The 16,702-nt window shown below is 49.1% G+C and overlaps 3 protein-coding genes and 1 long non-coding RNA gene across 4 annotated transcripts; 2 read left to right on the forward strand and 2 right to left on the reverse strand.

Annotated features, from left to right (window-relative positions):
• The first annotated feature begins 1,759 nt into the window (after window positions 1-1,759).
• Window positions 1,760-10,650, forward strand: LOC311591552. The gene is made up of 3 exons (XR_014777128.1): window positions 1,760-1,809; window positions 10,318-10,385; window positions 10,526-10,650. It is a non-coding gene; the product is annotated as an uncharacterized lncRNA (long non-coding RNA).
• On the reverse strand, window positions 5,911-7,266 carry LOC311590820 (WD repeat-containing protein 70-like; the record flags this gene model as incomplete). Its single annotated transcript, XM_084770087.1, is given in 2 exon segments — window positions 5,911-6,327; window positions 6,330-7,266. Coding segments are annotated over 2 exon segments (1,284 nt in total). The 3' UTR covers window positions 5,911-5,980.
• On the reverse strand, window positions 7,442-12,503 carry LOC311591532 (zinc finger protein 790-like). The gene is made up of 5 exons (XM_084771268.1): window positions 12,274-12,503; window positions 12,083-12,152; window positions 10,567-10,693; window positions 9,964-10,059; window positions 7,442-8,291 (listed from the first exon to the last, which is right to left on the reverse strand). The coding sequence occupies exons 2-5, from the start codon at window positions 12,089-12,091 to the stop codon at window positions 7,540-7,542; spliced, it is 984 nt and encodes a 327-aa protein (XP_084627394.1). The 5' UTR covers window positions 12,092-12,152; window positions 12,274-12,503; the 3' UTR covers window positions 7,442-7,539.
• Window positions 12,504-13,666: 1,163 nt separating this feature from the next.
• LOC311591513 (WD repeat-containing protein 70-like) lies at window positions 13,667-16,671 on the forward strand. Its single transcript, XM_084771200.1, has one exon. It carries the CDS (start codon window positions 14,275-14,277, stop codon window positions 16,219-16,221), a length of 1,947 nt encoding a protein of 648 aa, XP_084627326.1. The 5' UTR covers window positions 13,667-14,274; the 3' UTR covers window positions 16,222-16,671.
• Window positions 16,672-16,702: the final 31 nt, after the last annotated feature.

Below are 16,702 nucleotides of genomic sequence, written 5' to 3' on the forward strand. Positions count from 1 at the left end.
CACACACACACAGTCACCCAGATGGAAAACACAACAGAGCCACGGGCCACGGACACAGGCAACGGGGGTCCCGGCGACACTGTCATCCATGCCTGCACGGTTACGCACAGGACACCAGGCCCCCCCAACAGGCTCCGGGGGGCACAACCATCCAAACCCCTTGTTACACAGCACCCTTCCCCCACTGTGCACCATCGCAGCCACGGACACGTCTCCAGTGGCAGAAGCGAAGCCATCACACACACACACACGACGTGGCCACCTAAAGCCACGGCCACGGCCACGGGCGCTCCCAACGCTCCCACCTCCACAGGAGCGCAACGCGGCGCACAGCGATCCACACACCTGACAGCCTGCCCTAAGGAGCTCTTTCTGCCTAAGCCGCCCTCTCGCAACAGAAATACCTGGAACTCTCGCGAGAAAACGGAACCAAAGCGGGCGTTCTGGACCCAGCGACTCTGGGAAATGTAGTCCAGCGTCCAGAAGAAGGCTGGGACCGAAAGAAGCTTCTCCCCGCGCTCCGCCACTCCCGGTCTCTTTAAATACTTGTGAAGTGGTTTATACTCGTGGTAACGCAGTTTCATACCTCTGTGAGGTTGCCCGACAGAGGCTCCAGCCGTAGGGATAAGGGACTAGCTGCTCATGAGGATTTGTTGTCATGTAAATACGCCTTTCTTGCCGCCTGTGTTTCATAGTGACTCCTGGAGCTCCGTCAGCAAATGACTACACGATCACGTTCACTGTGGGGGGGAAAAATAATAATAATGATGGTCAGGCTATTTCTTCCTTGAATTGTAATTGGATGATCCGGAAAATGTAAGCCATTTATCTGAAAAGTAATTTAGATGTGGCATTTTCTATTTAAGGCGACTTTTCTATGGGAAAGAATGAAAAAATTACAGTCTTCGTTTCTTTTTTTTTTCTGGAAAATTATTTTGAACCTTTTTTGTAATAACAATGAAGCTTCAGAAGATAATTATGATTTCTAATGTCAATGAACCATTTATGGTGCCAGGCAAAGTTTTAAAATACATATTGCAAATACTTTAAGTACTCTAATTATATCCCATATAACCATGTATATGCCATAAATATACATACGTTATCTAGACATATATTCATAAAAAAATCTAGAAGAACAATGAGGTGGTTTGAAAGAGCATGGCCACCACAGATGCGCAGGTTTGGATGTCGGGTCCCAATTGGTGGACTGTTTAGGAAGTGTGGCCTTATTGGAAGAGGTGTGTCATTTGTGAGCGGGCTTTTAGGTTTCCAAAGCCCAAGCCAAGCCCACTGTCAGAGTCAAATGTGAGCTTCCTGGTACTGTTCTAGCACCGTGCCTACCTGCCGGATGCCCTGCAGATGATGACCACAGACTCACCCTCTCCAATCAAAAGCACCTCCCTCCGGCCGAGCAGTGGTGGCTCACACGCCTTTGATCCCAGCACTCGGGAGGTAGAGGCAGGCGGATCTCTGTGAGTTTGGAGCCAGCCTGGTCTACAAAACAAGTCTAGGACAGCCAGGGCTACACAGAGAGACCCTGTCTCGAAAAAAAAAATAAAACAACCAAACAAACAAAAACAAAAACAAAGCACCCTCCAGTTAAAAGTGATTTTTGTTTTTTACAGGAGGCAGGGGCAGGTGGAACTCTTAGTTTGAGGCCAGCCTGGTCTATAGAGTAAGTTCCAGGACAGCCAGGGCTACACAGAGAGACCCTGTAATTTTTCGATGTTGCCTTGGTCATGGTTGACAAGGATTGGGGAAGAGAAATGGCCCCAAGGATCCTAGTGGCAAGTGCTTGCGATATATGTATGTTATGAGGTTTAGAGTAGTTTGTTCAGTTTACAAGTAAATTTGTGTCGGTATAGGTTCTGCCTAGCTTTATAGTACATTTCGGTCTCTCTGTCACCGTTAATGGCTTTGCAGGCTGAACAATACAAATGACTGTAAGATGTAATTATGCAGGAGGTGGTTTGGGGAGAGGCATCACACGCAGCCTTCTTGTTTGGAACATTCTGTGTTTGTTTTTCTTCTCTTAACCTACTTTCTTATCAAAACTCTTCAGACATGACTCTGTTGCTAGGAAACACCCTAACGTGGGACTGCAGCCAGGGACCTACGGTTCAGGCCCGGAAGTTTACCACTGAGTTCCACTCCACTTGTTGTTGTTGTTGTTGTTGTTGTTGTTTTTGGTTTTTGGGTTTTGTAGACCAGGCTGGCCTTGAACTCACAGCAATCCGTCTGCCTCTGCCTCCCGAGTGCTGGGATTAAAGGCGTGAGCCACCACTCTCGGCCTTTTTATTTATTTATTTATTTATTTATTTATTTATTTATTTATTTTGAGACAGGGTCTCTCTATGTTAGCCTTGGCTGTCCTGTAATCCCAGCACTCGGGAGGCAGAGGCAGGTGGATCCCTGTGAGTTTGAGGCCAGCCTGGTCTACAAAGTGAGTCCAGGACAGCCAAGGCTAACACAGAGAGACCTTGTCTCAAGAAAAAGAAAAAGAAAAAAGAAAAAAAGAAAGCTCCAGATAGTGATGAGAAGAGCTAAGGAAAAAAAAAAACTGTCTTGGCACACAGATGTTTGACATAATGAGAGAAGACTGGCCTTTGAAAAAGAGGGCACATGCATACTGATACCAAGCTAATGACTTAAGAATGATGACTCAAGATTGATGACAAACTCTGCATCCTGTATTTTGAATTGTATGAAAAAAAAAATGTAACCAGGCTCTCCCTGGGCAGGGGTAGTCACCTCCAGCTGTGCGGTATCTTTGTCACACAGACTCCACTAGGGGCGTCATGGCGAGGCTGGGCTTTTTGTGGGGACTTGGTATTGTTTGGCTGTTCATCACTCCACTTCAAGATGCTGCTAGAGAGAACTGCTCCAGGGAAGGCTTCAAGGCTTTGGCTGAGTCTCCGGGTTCTGGTTGCTCCCGGTTCCAGCAGCAACAGGGTGGGATTGCTCATCTGCTGAAATCCTGCTGGCTACACCAGGAGAATCGTTCCTAGGAACTGACACCCAGGTTTCATTCCTGTTTTCCTGAATCTCCTTTTGTAAGACCCCCGACACGGCGGTCTTAACGCGGAGACCCCCACCAAGAACCAACGAGACCAAGGCTTCGGCTGCAACAAGCAAGAGGCTTTATTATTAAGGGGACGGGTACCCGGGCGTTTCAGTCTCCCAAGAGGCTGGCGCGCCGGGCGAGTCTTTAGGGGGTCCTTTATAGGGAGTTTGGCGGGAAGCTCGGTTACAGAAGCGAAAAAGCATAGTTACAGGGCTCTGATTGGTAAATTTAAATGAGGCGAGGTTATAGTCCGGTCATTAGGTGGGCTCTGGGAGCAGGGGAGTTTACCCGTTCTCTGGGCCAGGTGGCCATCCATAAATATCTTGTTTGACATGGAGCGAGGTTATGGCCCGGCCATCGGATGGGAACAGGGGAGTTTGTCCACTCCCTGGGCCAGATGGCCGACCATAAATATTTTGTTTGACAAGGACAAGCACGCTTTTATCTTTTTCCTCTGAGCTCCAGGCCTTATCTTACCTCGGGAACCCATTATTTTAGTCTTGCCTTGCAAGATAACGTTACTGCTGCTATGCTTGCTATGCCGGGTGCACAGGGGAGGGGGTCTTACACTTTCCCTCTTATTTAGGCTAGGCGGGCTATAAGGGAGGTACGCTCCTTCAATAAGTTCATAATAAAGTAAGATTGTTAAGGTAATTGAGCCTACAGAAGTCACCTTCTGGTGAGATTTGCATTGAACTCATCCACCTGGTCGGCACCATCTCCAAACCCTGAGGACCAACAACAAAGCTCTTCAGATGTGCTGCTGCCCTGTTATAGGATTAGTGAAGGGCGTGTCCTTCTCAACACGGAGGACTGGGCTTTACACAGCCGACTCACTCTAGCATTGCGGTTCCCTGAAACTTAAAATCCCTTGACCAACCCTAACTCAAGGGCTACTCAGGCGTCTCCCACTGACTTTCACAGATGCTTCAGCGAATCATTCCATTTTGGTTTGTTTTTTTTGTCGGGTCCCAGCCTGTGGGAAAAATTGAATCAGGGTTCACCTGAAAGAGGGAGTGGGGATTGAAAGTAGGATACCCAGACGCGAGAAATAAAGAATCAAGTCAGGACATTTCTGATCAAGATTCACTTTATTGCCGATCAGCATGAACACATATAGGGCAAGGTCAATAGGATCTGTTCTTATCTCACTCACCCTAGCCCCGGGCAAGAATGCAATAGCCTAAATCGCTCCCTGTAGAACTTCCTAGTTCTCTGAGTAGTTCCCTGTAAGAACTTCCTAGATCCTCTGGGTGGGTCCAAGTGGAGACATCTCTACTTCTAAGGATGGCCTAGAACACAAGACCTCGTGGTGAGGTAAAGGTCAGCGACTCGAAGGTCACAGCATGCAGCCTAAGCACAGGATTTCTGACATGGCAGAATTAGGCACGGGTCCCCACATTTTTTGACTGTGCAAGTTTCCATATTAAACCAAGAATCTTCGCTGCCAGGGCCCATAGCAATAAACTCAGCCTGATGATGCAGGTTTGCGTGCCTTCCACCATCATCCCGTACCCTTGCCATCCAGTCCCACACGCCCTCCAGCCCCCTGCTTGAATGAGCCAGCAAACTCACCAGGCTCCTTCCCGGTGCAGCACACGACCTCGGGGACTAGGCTTTCGACCTCCCCTTCCTCCGGCCTGCTTTGCCTCATGTCTGGTTATTGGTCTAGAGGCGACAGTTGGTGGGGCCGGAGGGACATCAGTATTATCTTGCCTGACTTCTGTTTAGGGAAAGACCTTGAAAGTTTAGCAGGTTAATGAAGGGTTAATTTCCTCAGTCAAAGGTGGGAAAAGTGATGTTGGGGTGGGGATTGAGGGGTGGGGGGAGGGGGCCAGGGGGATAGAGTACATCTTCTGCCGAGGGTGGAGAGGATACTTCCTCAGGTGAGATACAGCTTTGAGAATCTGAGGCTTTAAAGTTCTGTTTCAATAGAGCCCTGCCACGCATCGCCAACCCAGGTTACAGGATCTCTCCTGCCCTGACCTGTGTCCCTCACCTCAGACCACCCTCCAAACCGTAGCTCCGCCTACCTCACCTTTGCCCTGCCCAGGTGTAGGCGTTTATCCAGCCAATCGGGGATCATTTGGAGGCAAGGTTACACGAATGTAATTTTTGGGTAAGTGACATTATAAAAGATAGCAAGCAAGCAGACCCTTGGGGAGAAAAATAATAATCAAACACAAAGCAGCAGATCACGCTGTAGCAGGTGTTGGCATACTGGCAAGCCTGTTATAAATACTTAAAAAGAAAAAAAATCCATATTAGTCAGGGGTCTCTAGACTAACAACTTTTAGAATGAAACCACCTCTATTATTTATTTATTTACTTATTTTCAGACAGGGTCTCTCTGTGTAGTCTTGGCTGTTCTGGACTCACTTTGTAGACCAGGCTGGCCTTGAACTCAGAGATCGCACTGCCGTTGTCTCCGAGTGCTGGGACTACAGGCCTGCACCACCACGCCCAGCTGTGGAATGAATCTATTTATCAGGGGACTTATTAGAACGACTTACAGGATGCCCCCCCCCCCAGCAAATCCCACAGTGGGTGGCTGAGGATGGAAAGTCCAAGAATCTAGAAGTTGCTCAGCCCACAACGTTGAGCGTCTCAGCTTGTCTTCAGGATATTCTGGGATCGCTTCTCCCCCCAAAAATAAATTCTACGAATTGAGATGTGACAAAGGACTGTAAACATATGATATGAGAAAATTCAAACCTGTGAAATCTCTACAAATCTAACTAAGGAACAATGCCTTCACTGCTTCAACCAGTCTAAGGTCACTGGTTTGTCGGCCTAAGGAAATTTCATACAGATAGAGAAAAAAAAAATCAACAGCCAAAACAAATATTTAAGGATTTTATTTACATTCTTTATTACTTTCTTGCTCCATGCAAATGGCTCTTAAAGCGATTCTCAAATTTTACGTTTTTTGCACTCTGGTTCATTCTTCGACTCTTCGTCATCAGATTCCACTTGGGCAAACATGGTTTTGGGCTGAGTTTTGGAATACGCCGGCGAGACCCAGTATGGGTCGTCTTCTGCTGCTTTAGCATGGCGCAAAATGGCTTCCCGGGGGTTACTGTCATCAGTCTTGTCCAAAGCAATGTTTTTCACAATGTAGGACGACAGGGTGCCCCCGTGGGTTCCAACTCGGCCACCACGACCTGGGCCTGCTACAGGAGGCTCTGGTTTGTGTGACTTCAGCGGGTCCAGTCTGTCCTTCTCCAGCTGCTTCCTGGTACTTCGTTGGCGGGGCTCACGAACATGGGCAAGGCATGAGGGGTGATGATGTAGTCCCAGGTTAGCATCTCAGCTTGTTTCGCCTTCCTCTGGGTTTTAACCACACATAATTTTGCTCCCCTCTGGCTCTTGCTGGGGTCGAAATACACTTTTGCCAATCCCTTTCCAGTTCCAACCACGATCTGGTTCAACTTGGGATGCCACAGGCACCAGACGACACTGGCATCTGTGATTTCCATCTCACACACCCTTTGGAAAGTCCTTTGCTCAAAGAAGACCAGTTTGCCATGGCCACATCCCCTTTGGACAGAGGTGCCGGTGACGACGAGTTTATCATCAGGGCTGAAACAGCAGTCGGTCATTGGGAACAAGGTGGGAAGGCCTGAGGCTGAAAATAACGGCTTATTAAATTGTCGGATGTCCCATAATTTCAATGTATCATCACCTCCACGAGAGGCAAGGACATTACCATCATAGGAAAAAGCCAGGCAAGAAGTGTCCGTGCCAGGGTCATGAGCCTGCTTAGAGTGGAACTTGGGCTGAGCTGTCCAGTTTCGGTCCCAGATCTGGATGCTTCCGTTCTGGCAGGCAGCTGCCACAAGGTTCCCGTCCCTACTGTAGGTGCAGGTGCTGGGAATGACCTTTTTACCCTGCATTGTCCGTGGTTTAAAAACACTTTTTTGCTGCTTTGGATTTTCAACTTCCCAGAGCCTCACAGTCGCATCATTCGAGCAAGTCATAAATTCGCCTTTTATTTTGGGGTGCCATGAGCCGGTATGAAGCGTGGCTGAGTGGCCCTTGGCGTTGGCTGTGTCCACAATGGGGGTCAGTGGGGCCCGGAGAGCCGGCGTATTCCAAAACTCAGCCCAAAAACATGTTTGCCCAAGTGGAATCTGATGCTGAAGAGTCGAAGAATGAACCAGAGTGCAAAAAACGTAAAATTTGAGAATCTCTTGCATGGAGCAGGAGATAGAGTGCGGTGTTCAATGCTTATGAAATAAAAAATACACATTTTTACAAAGAGAAAAAAACAGGTCAAGATGACATAAAACTAGCCAGTACAGTATCATTAACAGAGAATGACCATTTCAAAAACAAAGTATAGGATTAAACAAAAAGACAAACAAAAAAACAGAGAGGAGAGAGATTTTCATTGTCAAAAATAAAAAGATAGGTTTTTTTTTTTAAAAAAAGGTTTGAGTGCCAACTAAGTCTTGCCAGTCTGCAAATTCTTACAGCTTCTTGCCGGCGTGACCGCGATGGTGCAGAGTCTGATGGCTAGCCAGGCTTGTGCTGCGTTTGAACGCCTTTCCACACACTCCACACACGTAAGCTTTTTTTCCAACATGAGTTTTCTGATGTGAGGTAAGATGCGTGCGCTGGGTAAAGGCTTTTCCACACTCACTGCACGCATATGGCCGCTCCCCGGTGTGAACTCTGTGATGGCGAATCAAGTTCGATTTCAGAGCAAAGGCTTTTCCACACTCCTCACAGTGGTAGGATTTCCCACCAGTGTGAATTCGCCCAAGACCGGATGTTCTGGAATGCACGCCAAATGGCTCTCCAGATTTCTTCCCTAGATGGGTTTTCTTACTCGGGTGAGCTCGAGGGAAGTGAGTGGGAGCCGACTCAGGAGGAGAGGCCTCCCCGCATTCCCTGTCTCTGTGGGATGTGTTACCAGGGCGAGCGAGCTGAGGCAGGGTGCGGTCTGGTCCAGCGCTAAGGGCTTCTTCACACTTCAATACAGTCACTTTCTCTCCTGTGTTAGCTTTCTGCTGATTGCAAACCACACCTTGGTTCACAGCGGGCATTTTTTCAGAGGTGAGTTTCACTTGCTTTAAGTATTGTTGGTTTTGATGTGTTTGAAACTGATTTTCGAATCCCCGATCAACTCCAAAACATAAATCTTCAAGACTGTGTTGTCTAAAGCGGTCCTTATACGTGCTAGTTTTTCCCAATGACTTCTTGTTCTTAGAACTGAAATCTATGTTTGAAAGCAAAATACATACTGTTTATCCAAAAACAGATAAAGCATCCAATATCAATAAGTAAATCTTAGAGTATAATGTAAAAGAGATCAATAATGGCAAAATTATAGCTGTAATCCCAGTGCAAGGGAGGCAGAGGTAGGCAGATCGCTGTGAGTTCGAGGCCAGCCTGGTCTACAAAGTGAGTCCAGGCCTGGACAGCCAGGGCTACACAGAGAGACCCTGTCTCAGAAAAGAAAAGACAAACAAACAAATGGGCAAAAGTAAGAATATGTGGCTCAGTGATGCCGCCTTTTTTTTTTTTTTTTTTTTTGGTTTTTCAAGACTGGGTTTCTCTGTGTAGCCCTGGCTGTCCTAGACTCACTTTGTAGTCCAGGCTGGCCTGGAACTCACAGCAATCCACCTGCCTCTGCCTCCCAAGTGCTAGGATTAAAGGCGTGCACCACCACCGCCCAGCAGTGATGCCGCTTTTTAACGTGGAGCCCGTTACGCGCAAGTTCAGGCTCTGCTCCAGTCCCACGGGATGGCAAAGAGCTTCACGGTGTGCAATAGGCTGAAGTTAAAAGAATTAGTCAAGGTTGGGGATTTAGCTCAGTGGTAGAGCACTTGCCTAGCAAGCACAAGGCCCTGGGTTCAGTCCTCAGTTCTGGGGGGAAAAAAAAAGACAAAAAAATGTTCAAAAAAGAATTAATTAAGTGAACAGAGAAAACAGAAGAAGGAAGATCCTAAGAAATTAACAAGGGGGGCTAGGGAGTTGGCTCACTGGAGAGGAGCACTGGGTGCTCTGACAGAGGACCTGGGTTTGTGGTCCAGCACCCACAAGGCAGCTCAGGACCACTGGCAGCACCAGTTCCGAGGGAGTCTGCTGCCCTCTGTTGGCCTCCTCAGGCACTGCATCCATGTGGTACACATACATACATGTAGGCAAACATACACACAGACACGTTTTAAATAATTTTTAAAATTCATAAAGAAGTGTGTAAAATGGAGGGGGCTCACAATTTCCTAAGAGAATGAAGAAGCTTGTAAATGTCTGAGTGAAAATTATAGGGAGAAAAAAAAAAAGAAAATTATAGGGAGAAAGAGGAAGGGACCTGATGAAACAAGCCACAGGTAGTGACCAGCAGGCACAGGAGGCAGCGTCACCTCTCTGTAATGTGAGGACACACAGAGCAGGTATATGGGATGGTATCTCTGCGTGTCACAGCTCAGCCACAGGCCTCACTGACCAGGGAAGAGTTATTTCCATAGTACTATTGTCCACTAAGAAACTAGGCTATGGGCTGGAGAGACGGCTCAGAGGTTAAGAGCACTGATTGCTCTTCCGGAGGTCCTGAGTTCAATTCCCAGCAACCACATCTATAATGTGACTTGGCGCCCTCTTCTGCCCAGCAGATGTACACACAGGCAGAGCTCTGTACACATAATAAATAAATAAATCTTAAAAAAAAAAAAAAAGAAACTAGGCTATTGCGCCGGGTAATTTTATGTCCATTTGGCACAAGCCAGCGTCGTCTGAGAGGAGGGAACCTCAGCTGAGAAGCAGCCTCGGGAGACAGGCCCTGGCAAACATTTCGGCCATGGCGGTTTGCGCAGCAGCAGCAGCAGCCCTACCCAGGGCAGTGTCATCTCTGATGACTGTCCCGCTCCGCCTTAGCCGGCACTCACCTGGAGGAAGCCATCTGGTCTTATTCCTCAGTGTCATCCATGGCTCTGGTCTTTTTTCCAAAAAGGAGTACAGACGTGGCTGATGAACGTAAAGTCCTGCCCAGAAGAGATTTTGTTTTTTATTTTTTTATATTTTTTTCTCCTTTATTAATTTATTCTTGTTACATCTCAATGGTTATCCCATCCTTTGTATCCTCCCATTCTTCCCTCCCTCCCATTTTCCCCTTATTCCCCTCCCCTATGACTGTTCCTGAGGAGGACTTCCTCCCCCTGTATATGATCATAGGGTATCAAGTCTCTTCTTGGTAGGAGATTTTATATATTTTTTATTTATTTATTTATTTATTTTTTAAGGAACTGAGTTGTTTAAAGAACGTCCCATTTATCATCTGGCTGGTGCCTCCGCTACTGAGAGACCAACAGTAAGCGCGACAAGTGGAAGCCAACCCGTTCTGCTGAGGGGGGAGGAAGGTGGGGAAGGTGGGCGGCCACTGCTAACTACAAGGCACAAAAGGTCTTCAGAGAGACTCCTCTGCGCTTTAACAAAGCCCCTTCCTTTAAGCACCGAGGGACACACAGTCCAGGGACAGCTGGGAGCCTCACCGACTGCCACCAGGTGGCTGTAACTCTCCAGCATCACGTCTAGGTACAGATTCCGCTGCTCCGGGGTCAGCCACTGCCACTCCTCCTCAGAGAAGTCCACAGCCACGTCTTTGAACGTCACCAGCCCCTAGAGGGACAAACACGGGAGGAGGATTTAAACAACCCGGCTCCGGCGGGAGAAAAGGGAGAGCACTGGGAAGCCGTGAGGGAGCACCGGGCGCTGCAGCCCGGACACCCGTGGGAAGGAACCTGTGCGACCCATCACAGCTGAGCGCCTGCGCACAAGCACCCAGCGCGCCAGCCCTGCAGGCTGGGGAGAGCTGAGCCCGAGGTCCAGGCCTGCTTGGTCCGCATGCTCAGTTCAGGCCAGGCAAAGCTACACAGTGGGGTACCCGTCTCAGTAAAAGAAAATAAATTAGTGCGTTGCCCACGTAAAATACACATAGAGCATCACGCTGACGCTGTGCAGAAGCTGAATCAGCTGGAATCAACAGTGATTTCCTTTTTTTTTTTTTTTTTTTTTTTGAGTGGGCTACTGTTGGTTGGATTTTCCAGCAGTTTGTACCAGGGGCGCAGGCGGCGCTGCACATGGTCTCTCCTTCTGCTCCTTCAAATCCACCCCCAGCTCTGCAGCAGCCCCTTTTGCTCCCCGATATCAGGGGACTAAGCAGATCTGGGTGGAACACCCCATTCTTCCCCCTCCTGTGGACCTTGCCAGCCCCCCTCCAGCCTGTCCCATCCCTAAGTGGCAGCTCTTGGTACCTGAGAGACACATTTTACCCAGAATCCCAGTGGCCACACCTACCAGGACACCAGAAACAGGCAGATCTCTGTGAGTTGGAGGACAGCCTGGCCAACAGAGCAACTTCCAGGACAGTCAGGGATACATAGAGAAATGCTGTCTCAAAAAGCAAAACCAAAAAAAAAGAAAAGACATCTAACACAAACAGTGGAAAGAAATAAATAAAAGGCCGGGCGTGGTGGCCCACGCCTTTAATCCCAGCACTCGGTAGGCAGAGGCAGGAAGATCCCTGTGAGTTCGAGGCCAGCCTGGTCTACAAAGGGAGTCCAGGACAGCCAAGGCTACACAGAGAAACCCTGTCTTGAAAACAAAAAGCAAAAAACCAAAACCCAAAAAACCACCTTTCTAATACTGCGTTCCAAGATTCCACCTTGTGTGCTCAGGTTTGGAAAGGAGACGCCAGGGCTCCCTTCACAGAAAGGAATTTCCCAGCCTGGATGCTTTGTCAGAAGATTAGAGCAGAAAGGCAACAGGCCCAGCACCAGACTCTTTCCCACCCCTTTCCAGCCTTAACAGCCTCAGGTACCTGGCTTAGGAACAAGAGCACTCGGCAGGCAGGGGCAGGAGGATCGCTGTGAGTTCGAGGCCAGCCTGGTCTATAACAGCCAGGCTACACAGAGAAACCCTGTCCCCCCCCCCCAAAAAAAAACAAACAAAAAACAAAACCAAAAAACCACATATTCATATGCTGTCTCGGAAGACAATTCCACCTACCTGGGCCATGACCGGTTCTCTTCTGGATTCTGTTACTGGCAACACAAGCACGGGTCTTGAGAAAGCTGAGCTACAGGGAAGGCATTGTGAGAGGTCAGGGCTTGTTTGAAGTTTGTCTTAGTAACTAATCTGGCCATGAGGAGACACCATGATCAAGAAAGACCAAACACCTCTTAAAAGGAAGCACTTACCTGGGCCTTGTGTGGCAGGACGCAGACGGGCCCAGGAAGGGAGCAGTAGCCGAGGCCTTTACAGTCTCTCGGTGTGGCGCTGACGGTCCTAGACTCGGTTTATAAACCAGGCTGGCCTAGAACTCACCGAGACCCACCTGCCTCTGCCTCCCGAGTGCCGGGATTAAAGGTGTGCCCCACCACACCTGGCTTTTGCATCCTAATCAGAAAGCAGCAGGCAGAGACAGACAGACAGACAGACAGACAGACACTGGGCGTGGCATGGGCTTCAGAAATCTCAAGGCTCACCCCCCACTGACACACCTCTTCCAACAAGGCCACAGCTTCTAATCCTTCCCAAATTGTCCCACTAACTGGGGACAAAACATTTAAACACGTAAGGGTAAAAAACTTTGCTTCTCCTGGCTCTGTTGTTGTCTGGGAGACTCACTGCCTCCTGCTCACCTAGGCCTAGTCCTGGAAGCTTCCATGATCTTCAATTTGTGACATCACAGACCACAAAGGGTGTGGGGGCAAGGCAGAGATGGGGGCACAACCAGAAAACAGAAAAGTAACATCCCCAACACAGACCAGCTCCCTTTTCCAGAACAGCAGGGCTGTACCTGCGGGTGTGCGGCCCTGTCCCCAATCCCAGATGCTCAGAGCTGATGTGTCCTGCCAAATGTCCTCTGTGAGGTCCTCGTTGTCGGGGATCTAACCTCAAACTCAGCTCAGTAACCAAGTTTTAGGGTCCCCTCTAACAGGAGCCACCCCCATTGCTCATGCTGCTAGGTCAGGGTTTTGTTTTGTTTTTTATCATGGCCTGTAAAGGGTCCTCCCTGGGAATGGGGTGTTCTGAGGGAAAAATGGGGCACCATTTTTACCACTCTTTATTCCTTCTCTCTGCCTCAGTTTACCCCTTATCACTAGCTAGGAGGAGGAGGAGGGAGGGGAGAGATCTCTGAAGCTAATTCCTTTTTTTTTTTTCTTTTTTTTTTTTTTTTTGGTTTTTTGAGACAGGGTTTCTCTGTGTAGCCCTGGCTGTCCTGGACTCACTTTGTAGACCAGGCTGGCCTGGAACTCACAGCGATCCACCAGCCTCTGCCTCCCGAGTGCTGGGATTAAAGGCGTGCGCCACCACGACCGGCTTTGAATCTAATTTCTTTCTTCTTTGCTTGTAGCTAGTCTTTTCTACTTTGTGGGTTCGATTTTTTTTTTTCTCACCTTTTACCTTCCTGGCTTCAACCTCCATCACTAGATAGGAGAGAAAGAAAGTAGAGGGGAAAGGGAAAGAGAGACAGAGACATCCAAATCTAACTTTTCATTTTGTTACTTCTTTGAGCACAACTAACAAACTGCAACCCACCCCTCTGAATGACCAGCCACCACCCACACACGGGGGCTCTGGCGTTCAAATACCCTCTGAAAAATTCCAAATCATCCAATCCCAGAAACTGTCCACAGCTGGAGAAACACAGCTCTGCTAGAGCACAAGGCAAATCCTAGTCAGCTGCTGCTGCTAAGCAGCCCCGGATGCCCACACCGGGATTAAAACCAAAACATGTAATGTTTGTTTGGGTGTTTGTTTGTTTCTTTGTTTTTTGAGTCAAGGTTTCTCAACACACACACACGCACACCCAGCTTAAAGAAACTAAAATTCCAGAATTCTCACCACAACTTGTTATTTGTTTGTTTTTTAGACTGGGTTTGTCTGTGTTGGCCTTGGCTGTCCTGGACTCGCTTTGTGGACCAGGCTGGCCTCGAACTCACAGCGATCCGCCTGCCTCTGCCTCCCGAGTGCTGGGATTAAAGGCGTGCGCCACCACGCCCAGATCATTTCTTCTTGTTTACACTAGAAGATTAGGGACGTGGCAAGCTATCTGTGAGAAAACAGTTCCCGCCCTAAATTTTAATTCAAGTATCACCTCAGAGCTGAACGCCAACACTTGCCGCTGGGCTCGCCGGGGAGGCGCGCGCTGTCTCCCTGCTTGTCCTGCGGAGGCTGCGGAGGCTCGGGCCACCATGGAGCTCTCGGGGCCCCGCGGAGTGACAGGCGCAGACGCGGCGGGACCCGACCCGCAGCTGGCGCTCACCATGGGCTTCACCGGGTTCGGGAAGAAAGCTCGCACCTTTGACTTGGAGGCCACGTTTGAGCAAACTCGAAGGACAGCCGTGGAGAGGAGCCGGAAAACACTCGAAGCAAGAGAGAAAGAGGGAGAAATGGACAGAGAGAAAGAGTTAAGAAAACAGCTTGAAGATAGTGACGCCACAGCGACGCCACCAAGCTCGGGTCCGGTCAGAGATCTCCCGAGGCCGCAGTGCAGGGACGGTGAAGACAGCTATGGTGAGGAGCTGATTGGCCCCCCTTTCCCCCCTAAAATGGCCGGAGGACCAGTTAATACTGTGGATGAAGATATCCTTGGCCTTTTCCCTGCGCCTCTGTGTGACGAAGAAGATGATGATGACGATGATGTAGAGGATGAAGAAGAAGAAGACAGCTCTGTCCAAAGGATTCCCGGTTCGCATGAGGTGACGCTGAAGCACGGCACCAAGGCGGTCTCTGCTCTGGGCTTGGATCCCTCAGGAGCCCGTTTGGCCACGGGAGGCTATGACTACCGTGTTAAATTTTGGGATTTTGCTGGAATGGATGCTTCTTTCAAGGCATTTCGATCTCTTCAGCCTTGTGAGTGCCATGCGATTAAGTCGTTGCAGTACAGTAACACGGGAGACATGATCCTTGTTGTTTCTGGAAGCTCGCAGGCCAAGGTGATGGACAGAGATGGCTTCGAAGTCCTGGAGTGTGTTAAGGGCGACCCGTACATTGTGGACGCGGCCAAGACCAAGGGCCACTCAGCGACGCTTCATACCGGCTCATGGCACCCCAAAATAAAAGGCGAATTTATGACTTGCTCGAATGATGCAACTGTGAGGCTCTGGGACGTTGAAAATCCAAAGCAGCAAAAAAGTGTTTTTAAACCACGGACAATGCAGGGTAAAAAGGTCATTCCCAGCACCTGCACCTACAGTAGGGACGGGAACCTTGTGGCAGCTGCCTGCCAGAACGGAAGCATCCAGATCTGGGACCGAAACTGGACAGCTCAGCCCAAGTTCCACTCTAAGCAGGCTCATGACCCTGGCACGGACACTTCTTGCCTGGCTTTTTCCTATGATGGTAATGTCCTTGCCTCTCGTGGAGGTGATGATACATTGAAATTATGGGACATCCGACAATTTAATAAGCCGTTATTTTCAGCCTCAGGCCTTCCCACCTTGTTCCCAATGACCGACTGCTGTTTCAGCCCTGATGATAAACTCGTCGTCACCGGCACCTCTGTCCAAAGAGGATGTGGCCATGGCAAACTGGTCTTCTTTGATCGAAGGACTTTCCAAAGGGCGTGTGAGATGGAAATCACAGATGCCAGCGTCGTCCGGTGCCTGTGGCATCCCAAGTTGAACCAGATCGTGGTTGGAACAGGAAACGGATTGGCAAAAGTGTATTTCGACCCCAGCAAGAGCCAGAGGGGAGCAAAATTATGCGTGGTTAAAACCCAGAGGAAGGCGAAACAAGCTGAGATGCTAACTCGGGACTATATCATCACCCCTCATGCCTTGCCCATGTTCCGGGAGCCCCGCCAACGAAGCACCAGGAAGCAGCTGGAGAAGGACAGACTGGACCCGCTGAAGTCACACAAACCAGAACCTCCTGTAGCAGGCCCTGGTCGTGGTGGCCGAGTTGGGACCCACGGGGGCACCCTGTCATCCTACATTGTGAAAACCATTGCTTTGGACAAGACTGATGACAGTAACCCCCGGGAAGCCATTTTGCGCCATGCTAAAGCAGCAGAAGAAGACCCATATTGGGTCTCGCCGGCGTATTCAAAAACTCAGCCCAAAACCATGTTTGCCCAAGTGGAATCTGATGATGAAGAGTCAAAGAACGAACCAGAGTGCAAAAAGCGTAAAATTTGAGAATCGCTTTAAGAGCCATTTGGTGAGTTTGCTGGCTCATTCAAGCAGGGCTGGAGGGCGTGTGGGACTGGATGGCAAGGGTACGGGATGATGGTGGAAGGCACGCAAACCTGCATCATCAGGCTGAGTTTATTGCTATGGGCCCTGGCAGCGAAGATTCTTGGTTTAATATGGAAACTTGCACAGTCAAAAAATGTGGGGACCCGTGCCTAATTCTGCCATGTCAGAAATCCTGTGCTTAGGCTGCATGCTGTGACCTTCGAGTTGCTGACCTTTACCTCACCACGAGGTCTTGTGTTCCAGGCTATCCTTGGACTATTTACCTTTGAAAGTAGAGAAGTCTCAACTTGGACCCACCCAGAGGATCTAGGAAGTTCTTTCAGGAAACTACTCAGAGAACTAGGAAGTTCTACAGGGAGCAATTTAGCCTATTGCATTCTTGCCCCGGGGGCTAGGGTGAGTGAGATAAGAACAGATCCTA

The sequence above is a fragment of the Acomys minous genome, assembly GCF_964271855.1.
Source record: "Acomys minous genome assembly, chromosome: 20".
Lineage (NCBI taxonomy): Eukaryota > Metazoa > Chordata > Mammalia > Rodentia > Muridae > Acomys > Acomys minous.

Excerpts from the sequence above, each read along its gene's own strand:
- LOC311591513 (XM_084771200.1), top strand. The coding sequence starts at position 14,275 with ATGGAGCTCTCGGGGCCCCGCGGAGTGACAGGCGCAGACGCGGCGGGA.
- LOC311591532 (XM_084771268.1), bottom strand. Across the intron at positions 10,060-10,566 it reads CAGCCACCTGGTGGCAGTCG|GACTTTACGTTCATCAGCCA; the intron begins GTGAGGCTCCCA and ends TCTTCTGGGCAG. Across the intron at positions 8,292-9,963 it reads GACCAGATGGCTTCCTCCAG|ATTTCAGTTCTAAGAACAAG; the intron begins GTGAGTGCCGGC and ends TTTCAAACATAG.